This window comes from Erythranthe guttata, chromosome 8, assembly GCF_056151865.1.
Source record: "Erythranthe guttata isolate IM_541 chromosome 8, IM_541, whole genome shotgun sequence".
NCBI lineage: Eukaryota > Viridiplantae > Streptophyta > Magnoliopsida > Lamiales > Phrymaceae > Erythranthe > Erythranthe guttata.
In genome coordinates, this window is record NC_142540.1 from 18,778,555 (window position 1) to 18,802,101 (window position 23,547).

The 23,547-nt window shown below is 35.7% G+C and overlaps 3 protein-coding genes and 1 long non-coding RNA gene across 4 annotated transcripts; 3 read left to right on the top strand and 1 right to left on the bottom strand.

Annotated features, from left to right (window-relative positions):
* Positions 1–1,098: 1,098 nt before the first annotated feature.
* Positions 1,099–3,329, bottom strand: LOC148768712 (uncharacterized). Its single transcript, XR_016033234.1, has 4 exons — positions 3,196–3,329; positions 2,539–2,583; positions 2,069–2,391; positions 1,099–1,791 (listed from the first exon to the last, which is right to left on the bottom strand). It is a non-coding gene; the product is annotated as an uncharacterized LOC148768712 (long non-coding RNA).
* Positions 3,330–11,275: 7,946 nt separating this feature from the next.
* On the top strand, positions 11,276–14,078 carry LOC105961871 (PKS-NRPS hybrid synthetase cheA-like). The gene is made up of 4 exons (XM_088821327.1): positions 11,276–11,302; positions 11,668–12,407; positions 12,496–13,002; positions 13,112–14,078. Exons 1-4 carry the CDS (start codon positions 11,276–11,278, stop codon positions 14,076–14,078), a joined length of 2,241 nt encoding a protein of 746 aa, XP_088677453.1.
* Positions 14,079–16,037: 1,959 nt separating this feature from the next.
* On the top strand, positions 16,038–18,087 carry LOC105962070 (Ribosomal protein S10p/S20e family protein). The gene is made up of 3 exons (XM_012986346.2): positions 16,038–16,362; positions 16,478–16,507; positions 17,622–18,087. Exons 1-3 carry the CDS (start codon positions 16,171–16,173, stop codon positions 17,931–17,933), a joined length of 534 nt encoding a protein of 177 aa, XP_012841800.1. The 5' UTR covers positions 16,038–16,170; the 3' UTR covers positions 17,934–18,087.
* Positions 18,088–21,348: 3,261 nt separating this feature from the next.
* On the top strand, positions 21,349–23,460 carry LOC105951702 (uncharacterized). The gene is made up of 2 exons (XM_088822205.1): positions 21,349–21,908; positions 22,018–23,460. Exons 1-2 carry the CDS (start codon positions 21,409–21,411, stop codon positions 23,387–23,389), a joined length of 1,872 nt encoding a protein of 623 aa, XP_088678331.1. The 5' UTR covers positions 21,349–21,408; the 3' UTR covers positions 23,390–23,460.
* The last annotated feature ends 87 nt before the right edge of the window (positions 23,461–23,547 follow it).

Below are 23,547 nucleotides of genomic sequence, written 5' to 3' on the forward strand. Positions count from 1 at the left end.
TGGAAGAAATGGAGGATTGAATAAATGTGAATTTGAAGCACTATTGTCTAGATGTATAGACAATTGTCTTTTGATTTTCCTAAGTATTAAATTAGAATTAAAAGAGTTGTTAGTGTATGAGTTATTTTGTAATTTATTAGTAGATTAATGTACTCCTCACTATAAATATGGAGTGCTAGAGATCATTGTAAGCAAGACAAGAAAAACAAAAAGAGAAGTAATTTTTCCATCCACAAAACACTTGTATTTTACTTTCTCTACTCAAAAATATTATTTTTTCAAGTCTTCACAAAATCACTAAAATCCAAATTCGGGATTAATCATTTTTATCCTATCCTGGTGCCTACAACCTGAACAAGTTAAATTATTGCAAGGTGCCGTAAATTTTCCATTTTCGTTCGTGTCTCACTGGAATCGTCTGCACGTCCGTCACATGTGAGTTTTTGAGGGTACAAACGTCCATTCACTTAAAATACAACCCTACCAGCAGCTGTACTATGTTTGCATTTTTTCTTCCATCATTTCACACTTCACCACCTCTTCCTTTTGCATTTTACACTTCTCTCCCGCTGAATTTCCAGCGGATCTCCGTTGCGTATTTGCCCCATGACCGCCGCATCACCCCTCAGTAACGAATATTAAAGGTGGGGCAGCGGTGGTGGGGCTCGCTGCCGCAAATTGCAGACCTGAAATGGTGCTTGAGCTGGTTGTGGCTATGGAGGAAGGCTTTATTGAAAATGTCAGGCACTGAACTGAAATTTTTGAAAATATAATTTTGGGACAAACAAAAATTATGGGATGAATTTATAATTTTCGAATTTTCTGATTAAGAGGGTATTGATCCATTGGGTTTCATCGATTGAAATTCTATTTCTTCGAGGGTTTTTTTGTCTCCTCACGAGCGGCCAACGAATGAAAATAAAAAGGGTCGAGTGTGCTTGTTTTGGCACTTAATTTTTCCAAGGGGTTTTTTTGGCATTTCAGCATTACACAGGGGTTGTTTTGCATTTTCCTCCTTCAAAAGCCACCAACAGGACCACCTCAGCAAAAAAAGAAACATAGCAAATCAAAATCAATCAGCCCCTCAAAATCATCACATCGTTTAGCAAAATAAATTCTTAAGGATAAGACGTCCAAGATTATTACAACATACGAGCATAAAATGATATTTTACTTTTAAGGGACCAAAAAGAAAAAGAAATAGGCAATGTGATTTATATAATACAAAAGCTACATTCAATCTGTTTAGCCTTTGTTTACCATCATTTGTTTTTTTTTTTTTTTCTCCGAATAGCGAATTTAAGGGCGCCAGAAACATTCTCGTACTTTCTTTTTAATTTATAAAAAAAAAGTACCAGAATGTTTGTGGCACCTCAAATGCGATATTTGGAGAAAAAAAGTTGACCACATAAATGAGCCTGATCAATTATAGTGGTGTCGTCGAGCTTGCAATGGAGGTCCTGGGCTATTGATTGGTACCTTGGCTTGCAGCCACTTATTTCACACTCCAGGACTAAAAGATCCAAGAGGAAGTATGTTTATCAGCAACATCTAAATAAACATAAGTTGCATGAGTTTGTTCTTCAGCATCTTTCACCTCGGTCTTCCCTATATTTTATATTTTCCTACAAAGTTGAGTCGTCATTCAAATTCCAAAAATCTGCAGAGTCATCATCTAGGCAGTATGCATCCAGGCCCTAGCCAATTGCGATGGATTTTGTGGTTCGCCCTCCATCCAAGATCGATCCGGTTGAAATCAAGCTAAAAACTCTGGACATAACCCCCTGCCATCTGCTTCTAATTTGGTCAGTATCAATATCAAAATCTAAACCAATTATAGTCTAATTACAATATCTTCAATAGAAATTTAGTATATTTCCATGCATGCAAATATTATAATTAACTTGTACCGCAAAGGGTTTTCCAACTTACAATTGATTGGTTAATTGAATTATACATTACATGTAATTAATTGGTTTACTAATAAAGAGAGACGCAACATGAGGGAATAAAGTAATCATATATTATTGGATTCAAACGACCAATATTAAAGAAACGTGAGACTAACCTCGATATGCAGTGATAGAAGATACAGTCCCGACCATATAGATGGACAAGGCGAAAGGACTGCAAGATGATGCGGAAGATATTGGAATTGACGAGATCTCAACAAATAACCGTCTTAAGGCCATCAACACATTCAATACTACTCTTGTGGAATATGTAAAACTCTCATTACTCCATATTGGAAAGAAGAGAGGATCACCAAAAATGTTTACAAGATGATAGTAAAGAAATCGGCCAATAGGGTTATAGGAAAGTTTGGTCTGAAGAGTTTCCCTACGGAAAGGGAAAATGACCTATATATGAAATCTTCACATTCTAAGAGTTCTGGAATTCAACAACAACAAAAAAAACACGAGAGTGAGTTAATAAACTTTGTTAATCATGAATTTATTAATTATAGAAAAATATATTGAAACTAAATTGATGCAATTAAAAGAAAAGTTCACTTTGTCAGAGAATAATTGGTTTTACCCTTATGTAAAAAGGAGAATATTGTTCGATACGCCTCTCCTCCATCTGTACGTCAAAAACTAAATAAAATAAAAATAGAGTTCATAAACTTCCGCAGTAAATATGTATATTCAAACAGGTTCCTGGACTCACATTCTAATAATGGACATAAATAGACCAAATCGGGATTAGATTTACTTTTTTAATTATATATAAATAAATAAATAATAAAAAAATTAAAAAAAAAAAAAAAAAAAAAAAGCAGTGACTTAGATCTTGATTTCATCGCACCAAAATGAGAAAAACATCATTGATTAAGTTAAGAGTTTCAGAATCATTATTAATCAATAAATATTTTAAATCACCCGGAAAATAAATCCGCAAATCGAACATCTTAATTAAATCCATATATATGGAATAAATAAAAATCAATCAAAATTAACTTTTTGCATGCTGTTACTAATCGAGAAATGAAGACAGAAAAGAAATTAAAAGCAAATTGTTTTACAGATCCAATACATCTACTTTTACATATATATATATATATATATCGTCTGAGATCTGAATAAATGTGGCCAGGAACAGAATCATCACAAATCAAACATTCATAACAAAAAAACATCTGAATTAAATCTATATATACACAAACATTGAATCCATTTTTCGAACAAGGCAGACCTCCGGCGGCGGAGGTTCAGGCAGCGGACTCGGGCGGTGGAGAAATTCGAACAAGGATCGATAAGCCCAGGCGGCGGACATATCTGTGTGTGTGCTGCTGTCTGAATTTCAGACAAAGCAGCTGCGCAGTGAGTGAGTTGTGTCAGATATATTTTTTATCGGTCCTTTAAATTGTAAGTGAGCGCCGCCAAATTGATGAGAAAGCCCAGTGGGCTTTCAGGTTTGTTTGTGTGTCGGTGCCTTAGTTATTTTATACAGCATTCCAATATTTTCTAATTTTTATATTATATATTATTCAAATAGTACCTAATATTGTTGGTATATCCAGTAAAATCAAAATTGATATTTCAATTTTACGATTTTTTTACTTTTTTTTTTCCGTTAATTTCGGAGTTGAACGAACAGAAAAATGAAAAACAAAAAATGACATGATCGGCAAATAATATAATAAACCGTTGAGGTAATACGGCGGGAGGTAACGAAAGGAAAGAAATGTTATTTCAAATGAGGGCGATAATACGAGATCGATCTATGAACTAAATTCACAAAGATCTAGGTCACTATGAGATAGGTCTATTAATTGCTTTATTGAAATTCCACAGACGGATATACAATGGCTACGGTGGAATTTGCATGGCAAACTCGAAGCGATAGTTAACATTAGTACTTTGGGTTTGGTTGTCGTTTAGCAAACGTCCCTTATTGTGATTATTATTCGGTTCGCGACAAAGCTCTTTTTTGCTCGAGAATCATAATAAATGCAATAATTAAGTCCCCATGATATCGGGGACAACTCTAAATCCACATCGGCACATTCAAGCGAAGAAATCAGTTTTACCGGATGGGCCGGAGATAAGTGAAACTAGCGCTATTATAAATCCAATAAAGTAGTTCGAACATGGAACAGTCGGAATTAGTGGTGGCGATTATAACGAACTTTCCGACCATCCAAAAAAATTAAATCCTGTAAAAGAAAAATTATTATGATTTCCCATTTTCAAAATCAGAGATATGTATTAAATAATCATGGAAATTATTATGATTTCCCATTTCCGACGATTTTGGTTTCTGAAAATACCTGAAAACTCTCAAAATTTTCTAAAAAGTACACTAATAATATCAATTTAATTATGTATTTATATATAGAGTTTTTAGCCCTAACCACCCCGTGTAATCTCTAATTGTCAAAAAAATCCATGTGTTAAAAAAAACTAGCAAAGACCCCTTATAAAAATTAGATAAAGCCAACAAAGTCCCTGTGAGTTGGTCGTGCATACGTACACTCTGCCACAAATGCGACTGGTGTTTGATTTTTTAACTTGAAAAGATTGGAATACCCTTTAAATTAGAAATTTTATAAATAAGCCCCAAAATGAAGTTTTCATCCTTTTCAATTCAGTCCTTTTCATTGTCAGAAAGACCCTCTTCTTATGAGGGTTGGTAGCAATTGAAGCTCTTTTTAAGTATGGTAAATTACAACCACCTCCCCTGAGGTAAAAATGTAATTATAAAAAATCATTTTTGTAAAAGTGTAATTATAAAAAATCTTTTTTTTTAAGAAATTACATCTAGACCCCTGCAGTTAGTAAATTTCTTATATCCACTCCTAAAAAGGGTGTTAGTGTAAGATATCCGCAATCAAGACTCCCAGAATTAATACAAAAGAGTAGACATAATTATGGAAAAATGGGGGGTTTTGTGAATAAGAAAAATAGATCAAGAGTTTTTTTTTTTATTAATAACATTATTCATGAAAAAATCAGCCCCCCATGTTCATGTAAATTGTAAAAGTAAAAAAATACTCCCAAAATCAAAACATATCACTAGAAACTTCATTGCTGGGGTGTCCGGTCATCAATCAATACACAATTCATATTTCAAACAACAGAGCAACAAAAATCTATATCTTTAATTTTTTTATAAAAATGAGTTTTATGAGAGGATAATTTATATATTACATAAAAAACTACATTCATATGATTAAGTTTTGTTCCGTTGCTACATTTTGTCCCAATGCCGACTTTAAGGGTGCCAGAAACATTATCGTACTTCCTATCAAAAGAAAAATTATTTGATTTTTTTTTTTCTCCATTAGACTGCTCGGATATTCTTCATCAAACCCTAGGCGATGTCCTTTTTAAGCTTCTACAGTAAAGGGTGAATGTCATCTAAAGGCGAAGGGGACAACTATTTTGAATACTTATTTTTGCTTAGTTGAATACCAAAAAAATAAAAAATAAATAATTAATTGTAAATTACTTTAATACCCTTAATGAAAATTAAAACCAAAAAATATTACAAATACTATTTTTCTTTCTTAAAAACCAAATAATCAAAAACCTAAAAAAAACATTTCCCTCCTCACTCACAAACCCCTCACCTCCTCCACCTCCTTCTTCTCCCTCCCCAAAAACCCTCCTAAAAAACCCCAAAACAAAAGAAATCAAAACCTTACACAACTTGCAAAATGGCCTCAAATGACAATAGAATGGTAGTTTACGAGCAAGGAGAACCCATTCAGGTATGTATTCATGTATTTTTTGAGCTAAAACATCGATTTTGAATTATTTTTTTCTTAAAACTCGCCATGTATTTTCGACACATACAGGTCGAAAATACCCTTATTTTTCGACATGTATGTGTCGAAAATACCCTTAAGTTTCGACGCCTAAGTGTCGAATTATGATGCCATTTTCGACACTTAAGTGTCGAAAATGGCATCATAATTCGACACTTAGGTGTCGAAAGTGACCTCTATTTTCGACACTTAAGTGTCGAAAATATGGGTAATTTTCGACAGTTAAGTGTCGATTTGGTTCCTGTTGCAAATTTACTTGTCTTATATTTTCGACACTTTTGTGTAGATCGATTGCACCCATTCATTTACCACGTCAGAAAAATTCCCAACAAAAGAAGCTTTAATGGCATGGGTTCGTGAAGTATGTAAAAGAATTGGAATGGTGTTAATGATTGGGGGTTCGAGTGACGGGGATAGAGGACGTAGGACACCGTATGTGATTGTTCGTTGTGAGCGTGGGGGCCATTATGTTGGCAAGAAGGTACCAGGTGAAGATGATCAAAGACCGGGAAAAAGGAGCACCGGTTCAAAGAAATGCAATTGTCCGTTTAAATTGAAGGGGACAAGAGAACACAAGGATGATGAAAAGGCTGAGTGGAAATTGGATGTTAGTTGTGGTATTCACAACCACAACTTATTCGAAAACTTGCACGGACACTCTTATGCCGGAAGATTATCAAAGGAGGATGTTTCCTTGGTTCACACTATGAAGAAAGCAATGGTGAAACCAAGGGCAATTCTAAGAGCATTGAAGCAAAATGACCCGTCTAATGTAACTGGTATGAAGACAGTTTACAATACTATCTCTAAGTTAAATTTCAGTGAATTGGATGGGAGATCTCAATTATTGCAATCATTGTTCGTCAAGTTGAAAGAAGATGAATACCTCTCGTACCATAGATCGAACGAGTTGAATGCGATTACCGACTTGTTTTGGATCCACCCGAAATGCATTAAGTTGGCACAGTCGTATCCGTACGTATTCGTCATCGATTGCACGTACAAGACCAATCGTTACGGACTCCCATTTCTTGAGATTGTGGGTTTTACTTGTACCAACAAGACGCCAATGCCAAGCCTACCGCAAAAGGAAGAGGAAGAGGACGACGGTGATTTTTTCAAAGAACCCCAATTTTTTGTGAGTTCGCCAAAAGAAGAAGAATCAGATTCAACTGATATAAAGTGGGACGAAGAGCCGAAAGAAGAAGAATCGGAGTTAACGGAGATAATTTGGGACGAAGATGAGGAATTAACCACAGATGAGAATGAAGAACTACAATGGATATTGGGAGATTTCCATGTTGTTGAAAGGAAAAAAGACGAACAAGAATTGGTGATTGTGAATGAACCGGAATCTGAAAAGGTAATTGAAGAGGCTTATTTATCGGGAAAAATATTGAGAATTTTTCCAAAAGCCTTGAGGAGTTCGTTCGATCAACCTAAACAATGTGGTAAAAATCTTAATCGTTCGTCATGTTTTTCGGATTCACTCGGGACGCAATTCGATGTAGTCAAACACAGGTGGAAGCGCAAAAGAGAGAGCTGCAATTATTGGAACCTTGAGGACAAGGTTCATTTGAAGAGGGGTGGTTTGATACGATATATTATTATTTAATATATCGTTAATTATTAGTTAGTCATTATTTAATTATTAATTAACTAGAATAGTTGTTTAGGGTTATAGATGGCCGTGAGTTAGTAGTGGTTAGGAGATTATTAGGTATTTAATTAGTTTAGGTAATTATCTTTCCTAGTTAGATTAGGATTCTAGGGTTTTATTCTGTTTAAATAGTCGTCTTGTGCTAGGGTTTTAGAATGAAGAGAAATAATAAAGAAGAGTTTTCTTACGTTCAGTAAAGAAATCTTATGATACACAAGAGATCGTATCACAAAAATAACAAATACGCCCGAATGGCGTATGTCCTCTTCTCCACACTATCTCTCATGGTCACTTTGCTAAATTTAGCCTTCAACCATTCCAACTTGACCGCTTTCTTCTTGTTTACATCGTCCGGGTACTCACCTAGCAACTCGAACATCAAAGTACTGGGGATCGTTTTGGAATCACGGACCAAACGCTCGCAAGATACGGTACGCCCAACAACTGGCAAACCGACCAACGTACTCACATCGTCAAGTGTGATGGTCATCTCTCCAACAGGTAAGTGAAATGTGTTGGTAGCTGGCTGCCATCTCTCTACGAAGGCTCTAAGTAGATGGCCGTCCACAGTGTTGTACGATGCCTGTACAACTGACATTAAACCACATCTTTGTACTACCTCTGTAATAAACGGCGCCGGCTCCCAACCTTTCAAAGTTCCTGTGTGATTTCTCGAAATTCTGAGCCGCGCTCCGAACGATCTGGCCCTCCGTTCACAATATGATAAGCAATGTGCTTATCAAATTTTGTGTACAATTCCGGTATCTCGGGACCTCGGACCGGTTCGTTGCTCGAATCACCAACTTCTACAGTCGAAGGTAGAGCCGGCACCGGATTCGTTGACGAAGAACCCTCTCCAGACTTCTTCTTGGTCGTGGTCTTTTTCTTGGTCGTGACTGCTATGCCCTTGCCTCTATCGGATAATTCCTTCCTCTTCTTACGGTTCGAGACAGTCGGAGGTATACGAGGTTCACGTGGTTCTTCCACTCCAAAAAAACACACAAATAAAAATTAATATACATAATATAAACACAAGCAAATAAAAAAAATAAAAAAAATAATAAAAAAAAAAATTCACAGTTCAAATTCGACAGCAACCTGTCGAAAATGGGTTGAATTTTCGACAGGTACCTGTCGAAAATTCAACCCATTTTCGACAAGTTGCTGTCGAAAATGCAACCCATTTTCGACAGGTAGCTGTCGAAAATTACCAAAATCCAAATTCAACACTTTCACCATTTTCGACATCTACATGTCGATTTTGGATGAATTTTCGACATCAACCTGTCGAAAATTCATCGAAAATCGACATATACAGGTCGAAAATGGTGAACGAAGAACCGACCCACGAATCTCAAATCAATGCTCAAATCGACTGAAATCAGATGCACCCATTACTAATTAACGATCATTCTAACCTAAAACAACCAAATCCTAATTACCCATATCAAACAATCAAATCTTAAATAAATATTAAAGAAAAAAAAATCGAAACAACTATAACTTACTATTCGAAGACGACGACGGCGGCGACGTTGGGCGGCGTTCGGCGGTGTTTGGCGTCGGCGTCCGGCGGCGGCGATGGTTGGAGCGGCGGCGGCGGCGTCGGGCGGCGTGGACGGAGGGAGGTGGACGGAGGGAGGTTTTTTGTGTTTGAATTTTTTTTTTCTTTTTTTTTATTTGGTTTTCAAATAGGTAATTTCAAAGAAAAATTGATGTAATTAGTATTTTGTATGAAAGGGTATTTTTGTACTTTTATTTTTATTTTGGTATTAAAGTAAGAAAAAACTTATAAATATGTACTCAATTGTGGTTTTCAACTAGGTAGTATTCAACTAAGCAAAAATTAGTATTCAAAATAGTTGCCCCCAAAGGCGAATCTTCAAAGAGAGATGAGAAAAGCAGCACGAACGTCATCTAAAGTCGAATCTTCACACAGTACGATGTCGCATCTTGTTTGTTGATGTCCAACATCATAACAACTTTGGCCAACCATATTTAATTTTTATATATATGGTTTATTCCATTTGCAGGCCAAAAATGTGGAAAGTCATCATCCCGGCAGCATGTATCAAGGCCTGAATGAGTTTCAATGGATTTTGGCATGCATCGACTCTAAGGCCATGAACACGTTCAAGGCTATTTTTGTCGACTATTTGTAAACTCTTATCAATCCATATTGGAAACAAGAGCGGATCATTAGAATTATTGTGAGGAAATCGGCCAACAAGGTCATCAAAAGCTTTGGAAATAAAAACTTTCCAAAACCTTTTCATCTGACAGAAATCGACCTATACATGAAATCTTCACATTCTAAGAGATCTGAAATTCAACAACAAAAAAGAACATGAGAGTGAGTTCATAAACTTTATTAATTAATAATGAAACATTTTTCTTTTACATAAAAAAATATAATGAATCTATTGATACAATAAAAAAAAAAAAAGTAAACATTGTCAGAGAATTGGTTTTATCCTTATACCGCTGACGAGAATATTGTTCGATATGCTTCTCCTCCATCTGTATGTCAAAAACCAAATAAAATGAAAAGAGAGTTCGTAAAATACTTCCATAATATCTTTGTACAGGGTTGTAAAAAATAGTGAAAATTTATAACAATGTAATTAATAGGAAAAGTTATAAGTTTGCGGCTGTAAATATATATATATATATATATATATATATATATATATATATATAACACCATTTTTAAACAACGTTCAAAAATTAAAGAAAAAGCTCATCTATCTCCCAATTTATTTATATACTTCCACTGCAAAAATCAAATTTAGACGACGTATATGCAAACATTTTATTAGATCTGTGTAAAATTTATAGAGATCTAATAATAAATGAACCAAATTAGGTTTTAAAAAAAAAAGAACCTGATGATGCTAATATCATGAGAACCGTTATTCAATACATTTTATCGACAGATCCAATCCATCTTAATTAAATATTTACACAAATATATATATATATATATATATATATATATATATATATATATATATATATATATATATATATATATATATATATATATATATATATATCATTTTCAGAATCGTTTATAAATCAATAAATTCTCTGAAATCTGAATAGAAATCCACAAATCAAACATGCATAACAAAAAACATCTTAATTAATTCCATATATATTTGTGTGTGTGTGTGTATATATATGCATGCAAAAACAGCAAATCGCAGATATCGGAAGAAGAGGGCAGACCTCGGTGGCGGTCCGGCGGAGGTTCAGGCGGTGGAGAAATTCGATTAAGGATCGAGAAGCCCTGGCGGACATATATGTGTGCTGCTGCCTGAATTTCCGACAAAGCAGAGCTGCGCGCTGAGTTGTGACAGATATATTTTCTGTCGGTCCTTTATATGGAGAAAAAATGACGTCAAAACCCTAGAAAACTTACTAACCGACCGCCGCCAAAAATTATATTTTCTGTCTGATACCTTAGTTCTTTTATATACGTTCCAATATTTTCTAATTTTATATTATATAATATTCAAATATTAATATTGTTGGTATGCATAAATTCGTAATTCATATTTCAATTTATGAATATTTTATTTTGTTTTTTCTTAATTTTGGAGTTGCATCATCAGAAAAATGAGAAAATGACATAATCGGCAGATAATGTACCCGTTGAGGTAATTGGAAATGGGGCTTGCTATTATCAGTGCGGTTTTTTCCAGCTACAGTGCGAAATAATTCATTTGTCAAAAAACACTTTAACCTTTTACAAAATCCTCTCAACCTCCAAATATTTCGACTTTCGTAGATCGTGATTTGTTTTCGTAGAAATCAGTTAAAACCCAACGATTATCAAGATGGCCAACATCGATCCCGTAAATGAGGTAAAAAAATACGTAGTGTGATTTTTTTCGATTTTCAGTCGTTTTCGTTTCGTGTAGAATATCACGAAATTATTCAAGTCATTTCGTGGTGTTTTGCACGAAATGAACACTTTATTCGTGTTTTCCAGTCATTTCGTGTACAATACTACGAAATTATACCTCTTATTTCGTGTAAAGTCACACGAAACAGCAGTAAACTATTTTGTTACTCATTTCGTGCAGTACTACACGAAATGTATGCATGCATTTCGTGTACTTTTACACGAAATGTATACATATACTTCGTGTAATTTTACACGAAATACCTAGTATTGTTATTAATTTTTTTTGTGCAAGTATCTAACCTTTTTTTTGTATTTACGCAGCCATATGACGACAATTTGTATTTTGATCCCTCGGTTTTGGATAAAAAGGAATATGAAGATTTCTCTCACTTCTTCCAAGTTGATATTGTGTTCGGCAGTAGGGAAGAATTAATCAACTGGGCGAAAGAAACTGCAGTTAGTCATTGTCACCGTTTGATTTGTCAGTCTAGAAGGGAGAATGCACAGTACATGACGTGTGACAAATACGGACATGGCCGACAAACGAATATCGATGTGGAAGATCCTAGAAACTCAGGAACAAAAAAATGTGGTTGTCCGTTCAAATTGATTGGCAAAAGGTCAAGGTTTGATGAATTATGGCGGTTGACTGTCAGCGATGGCAGGCATAGTCATCGTCCGACTTTGTTTCCTCACGGACAAGGTACGACTAGTCGTATAACTCCACAACAGAAAGCAAGAATTAAAGAATTGCGAAATTCTCACGTGAAGCCAATGCTGATCATGGATAGACTGAGAAAAGATGATCCGACGATACAAACCTCTATGAAGCATGTTTACAATGAGTTGGCCAAGATTAAATCTGAGGAAATGGAGGGCATGACTGTTATTCAGTTTATGATGCATAACTTTCAAAAAGGCGAGTATCGATATTGGCATCGTGTCGATAGTGAAACGAGCAACACGATTACAGATATTATGTTTGCATGTCCCGAATATATTAAGTTATTACGGTTGTTCCCGTATGTTATATTGATGGACTGCACATACAAAACCAATAAGTAAGTAAAAATTACGATTGTTCAAATTATGATTATTGTGTTTTAATGTCTTGTATTGTTTAAATATGTAAAAACAACATTGTTGTAGGTATGGAATGCCTCTTTTGGAAATAATTGGGATAACTCCAGTTGGGAGGAATTATACAATTGCTGTTGCATTTATGTCGCATGAAGATGCAGACACCTACGAGTGGACTTTGAATTGTTTGAAAGAGTTGCTAGATGGTGTCGAACCTGATGCGATCTTGACAGACAGAGAGTTGGGTCTTTTGAAAGCACTGCCAAATGTCTTCTCATTTTCGTATCATATGTTGTGTATATTCCATATAAACAGAAATGTTGAGGCAAATGCGACGAAATTTATGGGAGGCAACAAGGACCAAGGTCTAATATTCCGACGTGTGCTGTGGGCTAAGCTGGTGAAATCAGAAACCGAAGAAGAGTATCATTACAATTACAATGAAATTGTTGAACGGTATGCAGGGTATCCTAGGCTGATACAGTATTTGAATGATACGTGGTTGATATACAAGGAGAAGTTTGTTCGAGCCTATACTCGCAATGTGTATCATTTTGGCAACACGAGCACCAACAGGTATTACATGTTTTAGTTATTTAAATGATAAAAGATATTATATAAAAATAATATTTATTTTGTAATTTGATTGTCGTTGTATGCTCTGATTGTTGTTGTAATTGAATAGGGTGGAGAGCGCTCATTCTTCAGCGAAGGGTTGGTTAAATGCTTCGACCGGTGGTCTGGATAACGTGCAAGGCAAACTTCGGGACCAAGTTTATATCCAAATTAGTGAGCTGAAGTGCGATTTTTCATTATCATCCAAGATAAGGAAGCATACTGCAGCATGGCCGTGTTTTCAGGGTTTGATTTGTTATGTTACGCATCTGGCATTAGAGAAACTGGATGAAGAGATGGAGTCCCCGGCGATGCAAGATCCGAGTATTTGCACACACTATCTTTGGAATACTCATGGGCTCCCATGCGCGTGCAAAATTGTGCAGAAAATGGAAGATAATGACACGTTCGTCATTTCAGACTTGCATCCATTCTGGAGTACCATGGCAGTTGAGCCTTCGGAGCTACCCGAGTATCAAGTAAACCGCGAGGAGATTGTGGATAGACAGATTGATGACCTGAATTGCAATTTGAAGAAGATGAATTACACGAGTAAGATAAATGCCGTGGCCTCATTGCGTGGTATCGTTTATCCGTCTACGTCGCATCTGTCCGAGCCATCATTTGTTAAGACCAAAGGACGACCAAAGAATAACTCGACAAAGAGAGACCCTTCTGGATGGCAGTATCATATTGATGAGGAGACAATTAAGTCGTCTTGTGGTTCCAAGGGTCGCCAAACCTCATCTGGTGCAAAGATTCCTAAAACAAAGGTTGAGAGAAGCACTGATGGAACGCCTCAATCGAAGATGAAAGGTCGTGGTTCTCGTATTCCCACACAAGAATCTGCTGCCCCTACAATACCTGCACATGAAGGAATCGACTTTTATTCTTTCGTGCCCAGATTTATGGTCCGTCTTATTCAAGATTATGTTAACGTGATGGCGGATGGCAACTGTGGGTACCGGTGCGTTGCTCAAGCCGTGTACGGGGATCAAGAAAGATGGCCGCAAGTGAGAGGGGAGTTGCTTATTTAGTTATACGAGCATGCTAGTGTCTACAAGGCGATGTTTGGCAGTACCGGATACGTTGAGGTCATACGCAAGTGTGACTGGACCTCAGGGCCTTGTCCACAAGCTTATTGGATGGACATGAATGAAATGGGATTGGCCGTTGCTACCAGATACAGTGCATTAGTGGTACTTTTGACTCAAGTAGGGAGTATGACTTACCTTCCTATGTTTGGCAGTGGTCACTTATCATGTATGATTGTTGTGACATTGCACAACAATCATTTCATGTTTGTTAATTTGGTCGCAAATAGTCCACTACCACCAATCCATCCGGCATGGGTACACCATAGAGCTAAAAACTTGAGGCACTTACTCAAAACGTACAAACCCCGACTACTCTTGTACGAACAATTAAAGTCTGGTCGGTAGTTCAATTTGTAGTTGTATCTCAAATCTAGTTGAATTTGTATTTGTAGTTGTATTTGAATTCTAGTTCAATTTGTAGTTGTATTTGAATTCTAGTTCAATTTGTATTTGTATTTGAATTCTAGTTCAATTTGTATTTGTATTTGAATTTTTAGGTCAATTTTGTATTTGAAATTTAGATCAATTTGTAGTTGTATTTGAATTCTAGTTCAATTTGTATTTGTATTTGAATTTTTATGTCAATTTGAGTGTCTGAAATAAATTGGTTAATTAAAAAATAAATCAATTAGTTATTTCGTACTTAATTTCACGAAATGTCACTTCATATTTCGTGGAAAAATCTACGAAATATGGTCTTCCATTTCGTAGAAAACTCCACGAAATATGGTATTCCATTTCGTGTACGTTTACACGAAATGCACGATTTTTTTTAATCTAACAGTTTCGTCCTTCGTGTTCTATAACAATAAACACTTATATTTCGTGTGAAAAGACACGAAATTATTGAGTCGATTTCGTGTAATAATACACGAAATAGCGGGCGAATTTGGTTTTTTTTAGGAAAGTTACAAATGAAATAAATCGCACTGCAAGCCGGTAAAAACCGCACTATGAATAGCATTTCAGTTGGAAATTTAGATAATATAGAGGGAGGTAACATAAGGAAATGAAAATGCTACATCGGGATAAGGCGAGATCTATGAGATCGATCGATCAACCAAATTTACAATGTGGTCACCATTAGGTAGGTCAATTAATTGTTTAATTGCAATTTAATTTACGGATGGATATACAAGGGCAACGAGAAAATCTGCACGGCAAACTCGGAGGGAAAATCAACGTATGTGCTCGAGAATCCTAATAAATGCGTGTAATAAATTCCCATGATATAAGCCGTATGTTTTATCATTTTAGGTTGGATGAGCGATGACACACAACTCCGATCGAGTCCACTTCGTCTCAACAATAAAGTAATATTAGTTTATGGGAGATAAGTGAAATTAACGCTAATATAAATCCTATAAATTAGCTTCGACATGTAATATTTAGAATTAGGAGTGGACTTTATAACGGAATTTTTGAATTTCGCCGATTATGATCCAAGATTTTCCAATATTTAATTTAAAAAATTTATTATGATTACATATTTTTTTAAATATATAAAAAAATAGATCATAATCATAAATATATATCAAATACTTGAAATTCCGATATTCAATCCTATTTTAATTTTAATTTTAAATGCATTTTTTTCTAAATAACTATACATATATATTTACATAATTGCTAAAGTACTATTAATAACATTAGTATAACCAATAAAAAAATGATTTTTTTCTTTTTGTAAAATTTCAAAATTATTTTCGGAAACTGAAATCGTATCGAAAATCAAACTCTCATAACGAGAAGTATCGTTTCAAATTCCGTTCCAATTTCGACCCGTAACTGCAAGTTTCAACCAATTACTTGTGCCCCCTTAGCCCAACTTATTTTGGGCCTTTCATATATACTTTGAAGCCCAATAAAACATTTTATCTTATAAAATAAAAATAAAATAAAATAAAGTATAAAATATAAAAATAAAATAAAGTTTCGGATAAAGCTACTGAGAATTCGCAGAACAATTTCACTCCTTTCAATCGCAAACCCCAAAAATCCAGAGCGGGAAGACGAGCTTCAGAGTACAACAATGGCGTCGATTTCTTCATCAATTACCGCCATACCCTTCTCAGTTTGCAGTTCCTCCGCCATTTCTTCCCGGCCGCAGCTCTCCTTCCCTTGTTCGAACCCGCTGACCGTTAAATCTGCCCGAATCTCCACTTCGAGGATTTTAGCTGCCCCTGAAGCGTTGGAACCCGCTGTGGATTCTCCTATCGCTGAGGTTATCTACAAACTTCTGATTAAATCCATTTATTTTATTTTTATTTTATTTTTATTTTGGAATTTGTGTTCGTTAATTATGAAATTTGTTTCTGGTTTTGTTTATCTGGTTTCAGGTTGAAGCTCCTTTAGATTCTTCGGATAAGGTACTTCAATTTCCTTCGCTCTGTAATTTTCAATTTTTCATTGCATGAGAGCTGAATTGTAGGGTTTTTAATTTTCAATTAAATTGGTGCCTCGTGCTGAAATTAGGGTTAGTTTTCTGTGGGGAATTGTGCGATTTCAGTAGCTTTTTGTGTGAAATTAGGGTTAATCTGGAGCCTTCACAATTGTGCATTGTACAAACCACAACGATGACGGGAAATAAACGAGGTTTGATGTGAAATTTTGCTCGATTAATGTCTAATCGGTGCTTATTTAGTGAACCCATGATCTTAAGTGCTGCATTTATCTGTAAGAACACCGTTTGTTGTGGAAATAAACTTGTCTTTTAAACATACATTGTTTTCGAACCCTTTGGTTTTTTTAAGAGACGAATGTGAATTGGCACGCAATGCTTTGTTGATTGAACTAAGTTGGCTTAGAGTGTAGGGCATGTGGTTTTTGTAACTATTGGTTAGACCGTTGAAACGAAACGGGTTAAAATAATTGAACTGAGTCGTGTGAGGTTGTTCGAGTAGTGAAGACGAAAGGTAGTTCTAGAAGTAAAATATGCATAATTGGAGGTGTGATTAGATAAATAGGGGCCGTGCAAGAATGATGGTGAATTATAGTGAGATTCCTGTCTTAAAACGTTAAACGCGAATCGAACTACGTATTCCGACAAGCGTTAATCAGTAAACGTCTGGTTAATTATCACCGATCACTAAAAAAATGTTCCCACTTGAAAGAGAGAAAAAGTCGATAGATTGTGGTTACATACATGGTCTCGGTGTTTAATTTATTGGATATACACTCTATCGGTTCCGACACTATAAAAATGAAAAATAAATTTAAATAAAAAACTTACTTTTCTAGAGCTTTTCACACTGTAGTATACTCGATAATGCCAAGTATGTAGCCAAGTCTATACAGGTAAATCCGACACGTAAAATATTGAAAACCAATTATGTAATTTCTAACATTCGGTATATTCCTCTCATGTGGCAAATAATCAGTGTGCTTTTGTTGTGGATTTATTGTTACTCGATTGGAGAACTTTCTATATGTAGGTGTATGTATATTATGAAATCCTAAAAGGGTATTTATCTGGTGTATTAGGTTTCGCCGAAGCAGAAGATTCGAATCAAACTGAGGTCGTACTGGGTACCCTTGATCGAAGATTCGTGCAAGCAGATAATGGATGCTGCTAGGACAACAAACGCAAAGACCGTGGGCCCCGTTCCTTTGCCGACGAAGAGAAGAGTGCACTGTGTCCTGAAATCGCCGCACGTCCACAAAGATGCCAGATTCCATTTCGAGATCCGAACCCATCAGAGGCTTATCGATATTCTCTATCCGACTGCACAAACGATCGACTCTTTGATGCAGCTCGATTTGCCTGCTGGTGTCGATGTTGAGGTCAAGCTTTAGATTGTTGTATTTACTTTTTAATTTTTTTTTTTTTTGTTTTTTGTTTTGTAGGCATGATTTGTTGTTGTTGTTGACTGTGTAATAGACTTTGAGGATGAATTTGTTAATCTTTTGTTTTGTATGGTGTAGTTTGAAATATATGCAATTTCATTAACTGTAATTTTTTTTTTTTTTGGGGATTTGAAACACTTGAAGCGGGTCGGGTCAGAATGAGCAAGTTCAGGGTCAGAGTGATCCATCTCTGTAATTTGCAGACAAATTAAAAAAAAAAAAAAAGAAGAATATCTAGGTTATTTAGGATGACCCTCAACTATAATCATCGGACAATAATGGAAAGGAAAATACAACCACTTCTGAGGTATGGTTAAATTACGAAAACCTCTCTCTTATTTGGGTATTTATAACCACCCTATCATTTATAAATTTTCTTACAAGTGCATCCTTGCGGTTTCAAATTTAATGGAATCTTCGAGATTATATGGAATATTATCACTTTTGTACCCGTTTTATCCCATTCGAACTCCACATTTTGAAGCAAGATGATCATAATATGTGTTTTTTGGTTTGTATATATCAGATTGTGAATTGTGATGCATCATAAATTGTATTTTTGCACAAAACGAGTACAAACTAGAGCGCATTCCACGAAATCTAGATGATTATGTTGAATTTGACATCCATAAGGGTGAAGGTGTAAAAAAAAAGTTATAGTTGAGGGAGTAGACATAAGTATCCAAACAAGATGGATTTTTTTCGTAAATTGACAATACCTCATGGGTGGTTGTAATTTACCCAAAATGTAATAATTGTCATCAATCTACGTACTTTTTTCGGGTTGTCTTTGGGTCCAGAGTTTGGGTAGGATTTAGTGGAGTGATCGGCGAATTCTGCTCTCGTTTTTTCTTTTTCGATTCAAAAGCCAGAAACACGAAGACATTAGATGTTATACATATGCAACCGGTATCGAAAGTGACTCGGGTTATTATTATTAAAAAAAATATTTATTAAAAAAAAAAAAAAAAAAACGAAGTAAAATATGTAATTGAGAAAAGAATTTGTATATATGAGTTGATTTAGTGTGGAAGCGTAGATAATAAATTTTGAGACCATAGAGATAGTGATTGATTCAAGACAGTATATTTTTTTTGATAATTAATTCAAGACAGTATATTACTATTTAGAGAGTTGTCGAAATAAATGAAAGTAAAAAAACAGATAAATCGCGCTTTGATTGCTATTTGAAAGGGACGGAAAAGTAGAAAACGTGTTATTAATAATGATAAAAAAAAAGGCGGCTTCTCAATAACTTGAACGGGCAGCGGTCAATGATGTTTTTTTTTTGGGTGTTGTGTTGCTAAATGTTAGTGTGAAAGGGCACCCTTTTAAATACTATGAGATTGGTAATAATTTGTGTGTAAATTAATTAGATATTGTGTTTGAATTATAAATTGAATGATATTTTTACAACTTATCTTATCATGTTATCATAATTGAATAGAGTTCGACCCCGATTTCATATTTTATCGAACTAAAATACGAGTTAAATTAACAAGTTGAGTTCAAAAAAAATTTCGACCATCGATTTCGAGTCGAACAGTTTTATCTAATTTTCAGCCATACTAGTAGTTTTTCATTCAATTAAATCGAGAAAGGATGAAATTGAATTTTGCAAATGTGCACGTATGTGCTTTGTAGCACGAAAACTTCAATTTTATACTGGTATCTGTGTTTCGGACACTTTTCGTGTTCGACACTCGAAGACACCTGTCGAACACCTTATGGGCCATTTTGCAATTTCTGAAAAGTTAGAAACACATTTGAATGGCGAATTTCCAAATATTTTTTTTCACTCCCGATAATTGATAACAATATATATTTTGAATATATTTGTATGGAAATGTATGAACAGCGTTTTATATAAACAAAATTTTATATACATTTATATAGCATACTTATAAATACCATCTCTTTACTTTTATATATTTACATGTTTCTCCTAAGTTCCTGTATCCAAATTTTTGGGACATGTTGCCCCGTGTCAATTTTCTCATTTTTTCGTATCGACGTTTCCTTGTTCGTACTGCATAGCTTATTTGTATTCATATACATTTTAAAAAGGGGCTTGCTATTATCAGTGCGGTTTTTTCCAGCTACAGTGCGAAATAATTCATTTGTCAAAAAACACTTTAACCTTTTACAAAATCCTCTCAACCTCCAAATATTTCGACTTTCGTAGATCGTGATTTGTTTTCGTAGAAATCAGTTAAAACCCAACAATTATCAAGATGGCCAACATCGATCCCGTAAATGAGGTAAAAAAATACTTTTAGTGTGATTTTTTTCGATTTTCAGTCGTTTCGTGTAGAATATCACGAAATTATTCAAGTCATTTCGTGTTGTTTTGCACGAAATGAACACTTTATTCGTGTTTTCCAGTCATTTCGTGTACAATACTACGAAATTATACCTATTATTTCGTGTAAAGTCACACGAAATAGCAGTAAAACTGTTTTGTTATTCATTTCGTGCAGTACTACACGAAATGTATGCATATACTTCGTGTAATTTTACACGAAATACCTAGTATTGTTATTAATTTTTTTTGTGCAAGTATCTAACCTTTTTTTTGTATTTACGCAGCCATATGACGACAATTTGTATTTTGATCCCTCGGTTTTGGATCAAAATGAATATGAAGATTTCTCTCACTTCTTCCAAGTTGATATTGTGTTCGGCAGTAGGGAAGAATTAATCAACTGGGCGAAAGAAACTGCAGTTAGTCATTGTCACCGTTTGATTTGTCAGTCTAGAAGGGAGAATGCACAGTACATGACGTGTGACAAATACGGACATGGCCGACAAACGAATATCGATGTGGAAGATCCTAGAAACTCAGGAACAAAAAAATGTGGTTGTCCGTTCAAATTGATTGGCAAAAGGTCAAGGTTTGATGAATTATGGCGGTTGACTGTCAGCGATGGTAGGCATAGTCATCGTCCGACTTTGTTTCCTCACGGACAAGGTACGAATAGTCGTATAACTCCACAACAGAGAGCAAGAATTAAAGAATTGCGAAATTCTCACGTGAAGCCAATGCTGATCATGGATAGACTGAGAAAAGATGATCCGACGATACAAACCTCTATGAAGCATGTTTACAATGAGTTGGCCAAGATTAAATCTGAGGAAATAGAGGGCATGACTGTTATTCAGTTTATGATGCATAACTTTCAAAAAGGCGAGTATCGATATTGGCATCGCGTCGATAGTGAAACGAGCAACACGATTACAGATATTATGTTTGCATGTCCCGAATCTATTAAGTTATTACGGTTGTTCCCGTACGTTATGTTGATGGACTGCACATACAAAACCAATAAGTAAGTAAAAATTACGATTGTTTAAATTATGATTATTGTGTTTTAATGTCTTGTATTGTTTAAATATGTAAAAACAACATTGTTGTAGGTATGGAATGCCTCTTTTGGAAATAATTGGGATAACTCCAGTTGGGAGGAATTATACAATTGCTGTTGCATTTATGTCGCATGAAGATGCAGACACCTACGAGTGGACTTTGAATTGTTTGAAAGAGTTGCTAGATGGTGTCGAACCTGATGCGATCTTGACAGACAGAGAGTTGGGTCTTTTGAAAGCACTGCCAAATGTCTTCCCATTTTCGTATCATATGTTGTGTATATTCCATATAAGCAGAAATGTTGAGGCAAATGCGACGAAATTTATGGGAGGCAACAAGGACCAAGGTCTAATATTCCGACGTGTGCTGTGGGCTAAGCTGGTGAAATCAGAAACCGAAGAAGAGTATCATTACAATTACAATGAAATTGTTGGACGGTATGCAGGGTGTCCTAGGCTGATACAGTATTTGAATGATACGTGGTTGATATACAAGGAGAAGTTTGTCCGAGCCTATACTCGCAATGTGTATCATTTTGGCAACACGAGCACCAACAGGTATTACATGTTTTAGTTATTTAAATGATAAAAGATATTATATAAAAATAATATTTATTTTGTAATCTGATTGTCGTTGTATGCTTTGATTGTTGTTGTAATTGGATAGGGTGGAGAGTGCTCATTCTTCAGCGAAGGGTTGGTTAAATGCTTCGACCGGAGGTCTGGATAACGTGCAAGGCAAACTTCGGGACCAAGTTTATATCCAAATTAGTGAGCTGAAGTGCGATTTTTCATTATCATCCAAGATAAGGAATCATACTGCAGCATGGCCGTGTTTTCAGGGTTTGATTTGTTATGTTACGCATCTGGCATTAGAGAAATTGGATGAAGAGATGGAGTCCCCGGCGATGCAAGATCCGAGTATTTGCACACACTATCTTTGGAATACTCATGGGCTCCCATGCGCGTGCAAAATTATGCAGAAAATGGAAGATAATGACACGTTCGTCATTTCAGACTTGCATCCATTCTGGAGTACCATGGCAGTTGAGCCTTCGGAGCTACCTGAGTATCAAGTAAACCGCGAGGAGATTGTGGATAGACAGATTGATGACCTGAATTGCAATTTGAAGAAGATGAATTACACGAGTAAGATAAATGCCGTGGTCTCATTGCGTGGCATCGTTTATCCATCTACGTCGCATCTGTCCGAGCCATCATTTGTTAAGACCAAAGGACGACCAAAGAATAACTCGACAAAGAGAGACCCTTCTGGATGGCAGTATCATATTGATGAGGAGACAATTAAGTCGTCTTGTGGTTCTAAGGGTCGCCAAACCTCATCTGGTGCAAAGATTCCTAAAACAAAGGTTGAGAGAAGCACTGATGGAACGCCTCAATCGAAGATGAAAGGTCGTGGTTCTCGTATTCCCACACAAGAATCTGCTGCCCCTACAATACCTGCACATGAAGGAATAGACTTTTATTCTTTCGTGCCCAGATTTATGGTCCGTCTTATTCAAGATTATGTTAACGTGATGGCGGATGGCAATTGTGGGTACCGGTGCGTTGCTCAAGCCGTGTACGGGGATCAAGAAAGATGGCCGCAAGTGAGAGGGGAGTTGCTTATTGAGTTATACGAGCATGCTAGTGTCTACACGGCAATGTTTGGCAGTACCGGATACGTTGAGGTCATACGCAAGTGTGACTGGACCTCAGGGCCTTGTCCACAAGCTTATTGGATGGACATGAATGAAATGGGATTGGCCATTGCTACCAGATACAGTGCATTAGTGGTACTTTTGACTCAAGTAGGGAGTATGACTTACCTTCCTATGTTTGGCAGTGGTCACTTATCATGTATGATTGTTGTGACATTGCACAACAATCATTTCATGTTTGTTCATTTGGTCGCAAATAGTCCACTACCACCAATCCATCCGGCATGGGTACACCATAGAGCTAAAAACTTGAGGCACTTACTCAAAACGTACAAACCCCGACTACTCTTGTACGAACAATTAAAGTCTGGTCGGTAATTCAATTTGTAGTTGTATCTGAAATCTAGTTGAATTTTTATTCGTATTTGAAATTTAGATCAATTTGTAGATGTATTTGAATTCTAGTTCAATTTGTAGTTGTATTTGAATTCTAGTTCAATTTGTAGTTGTATTTGAATTCTAGTTCAGTTTGTATT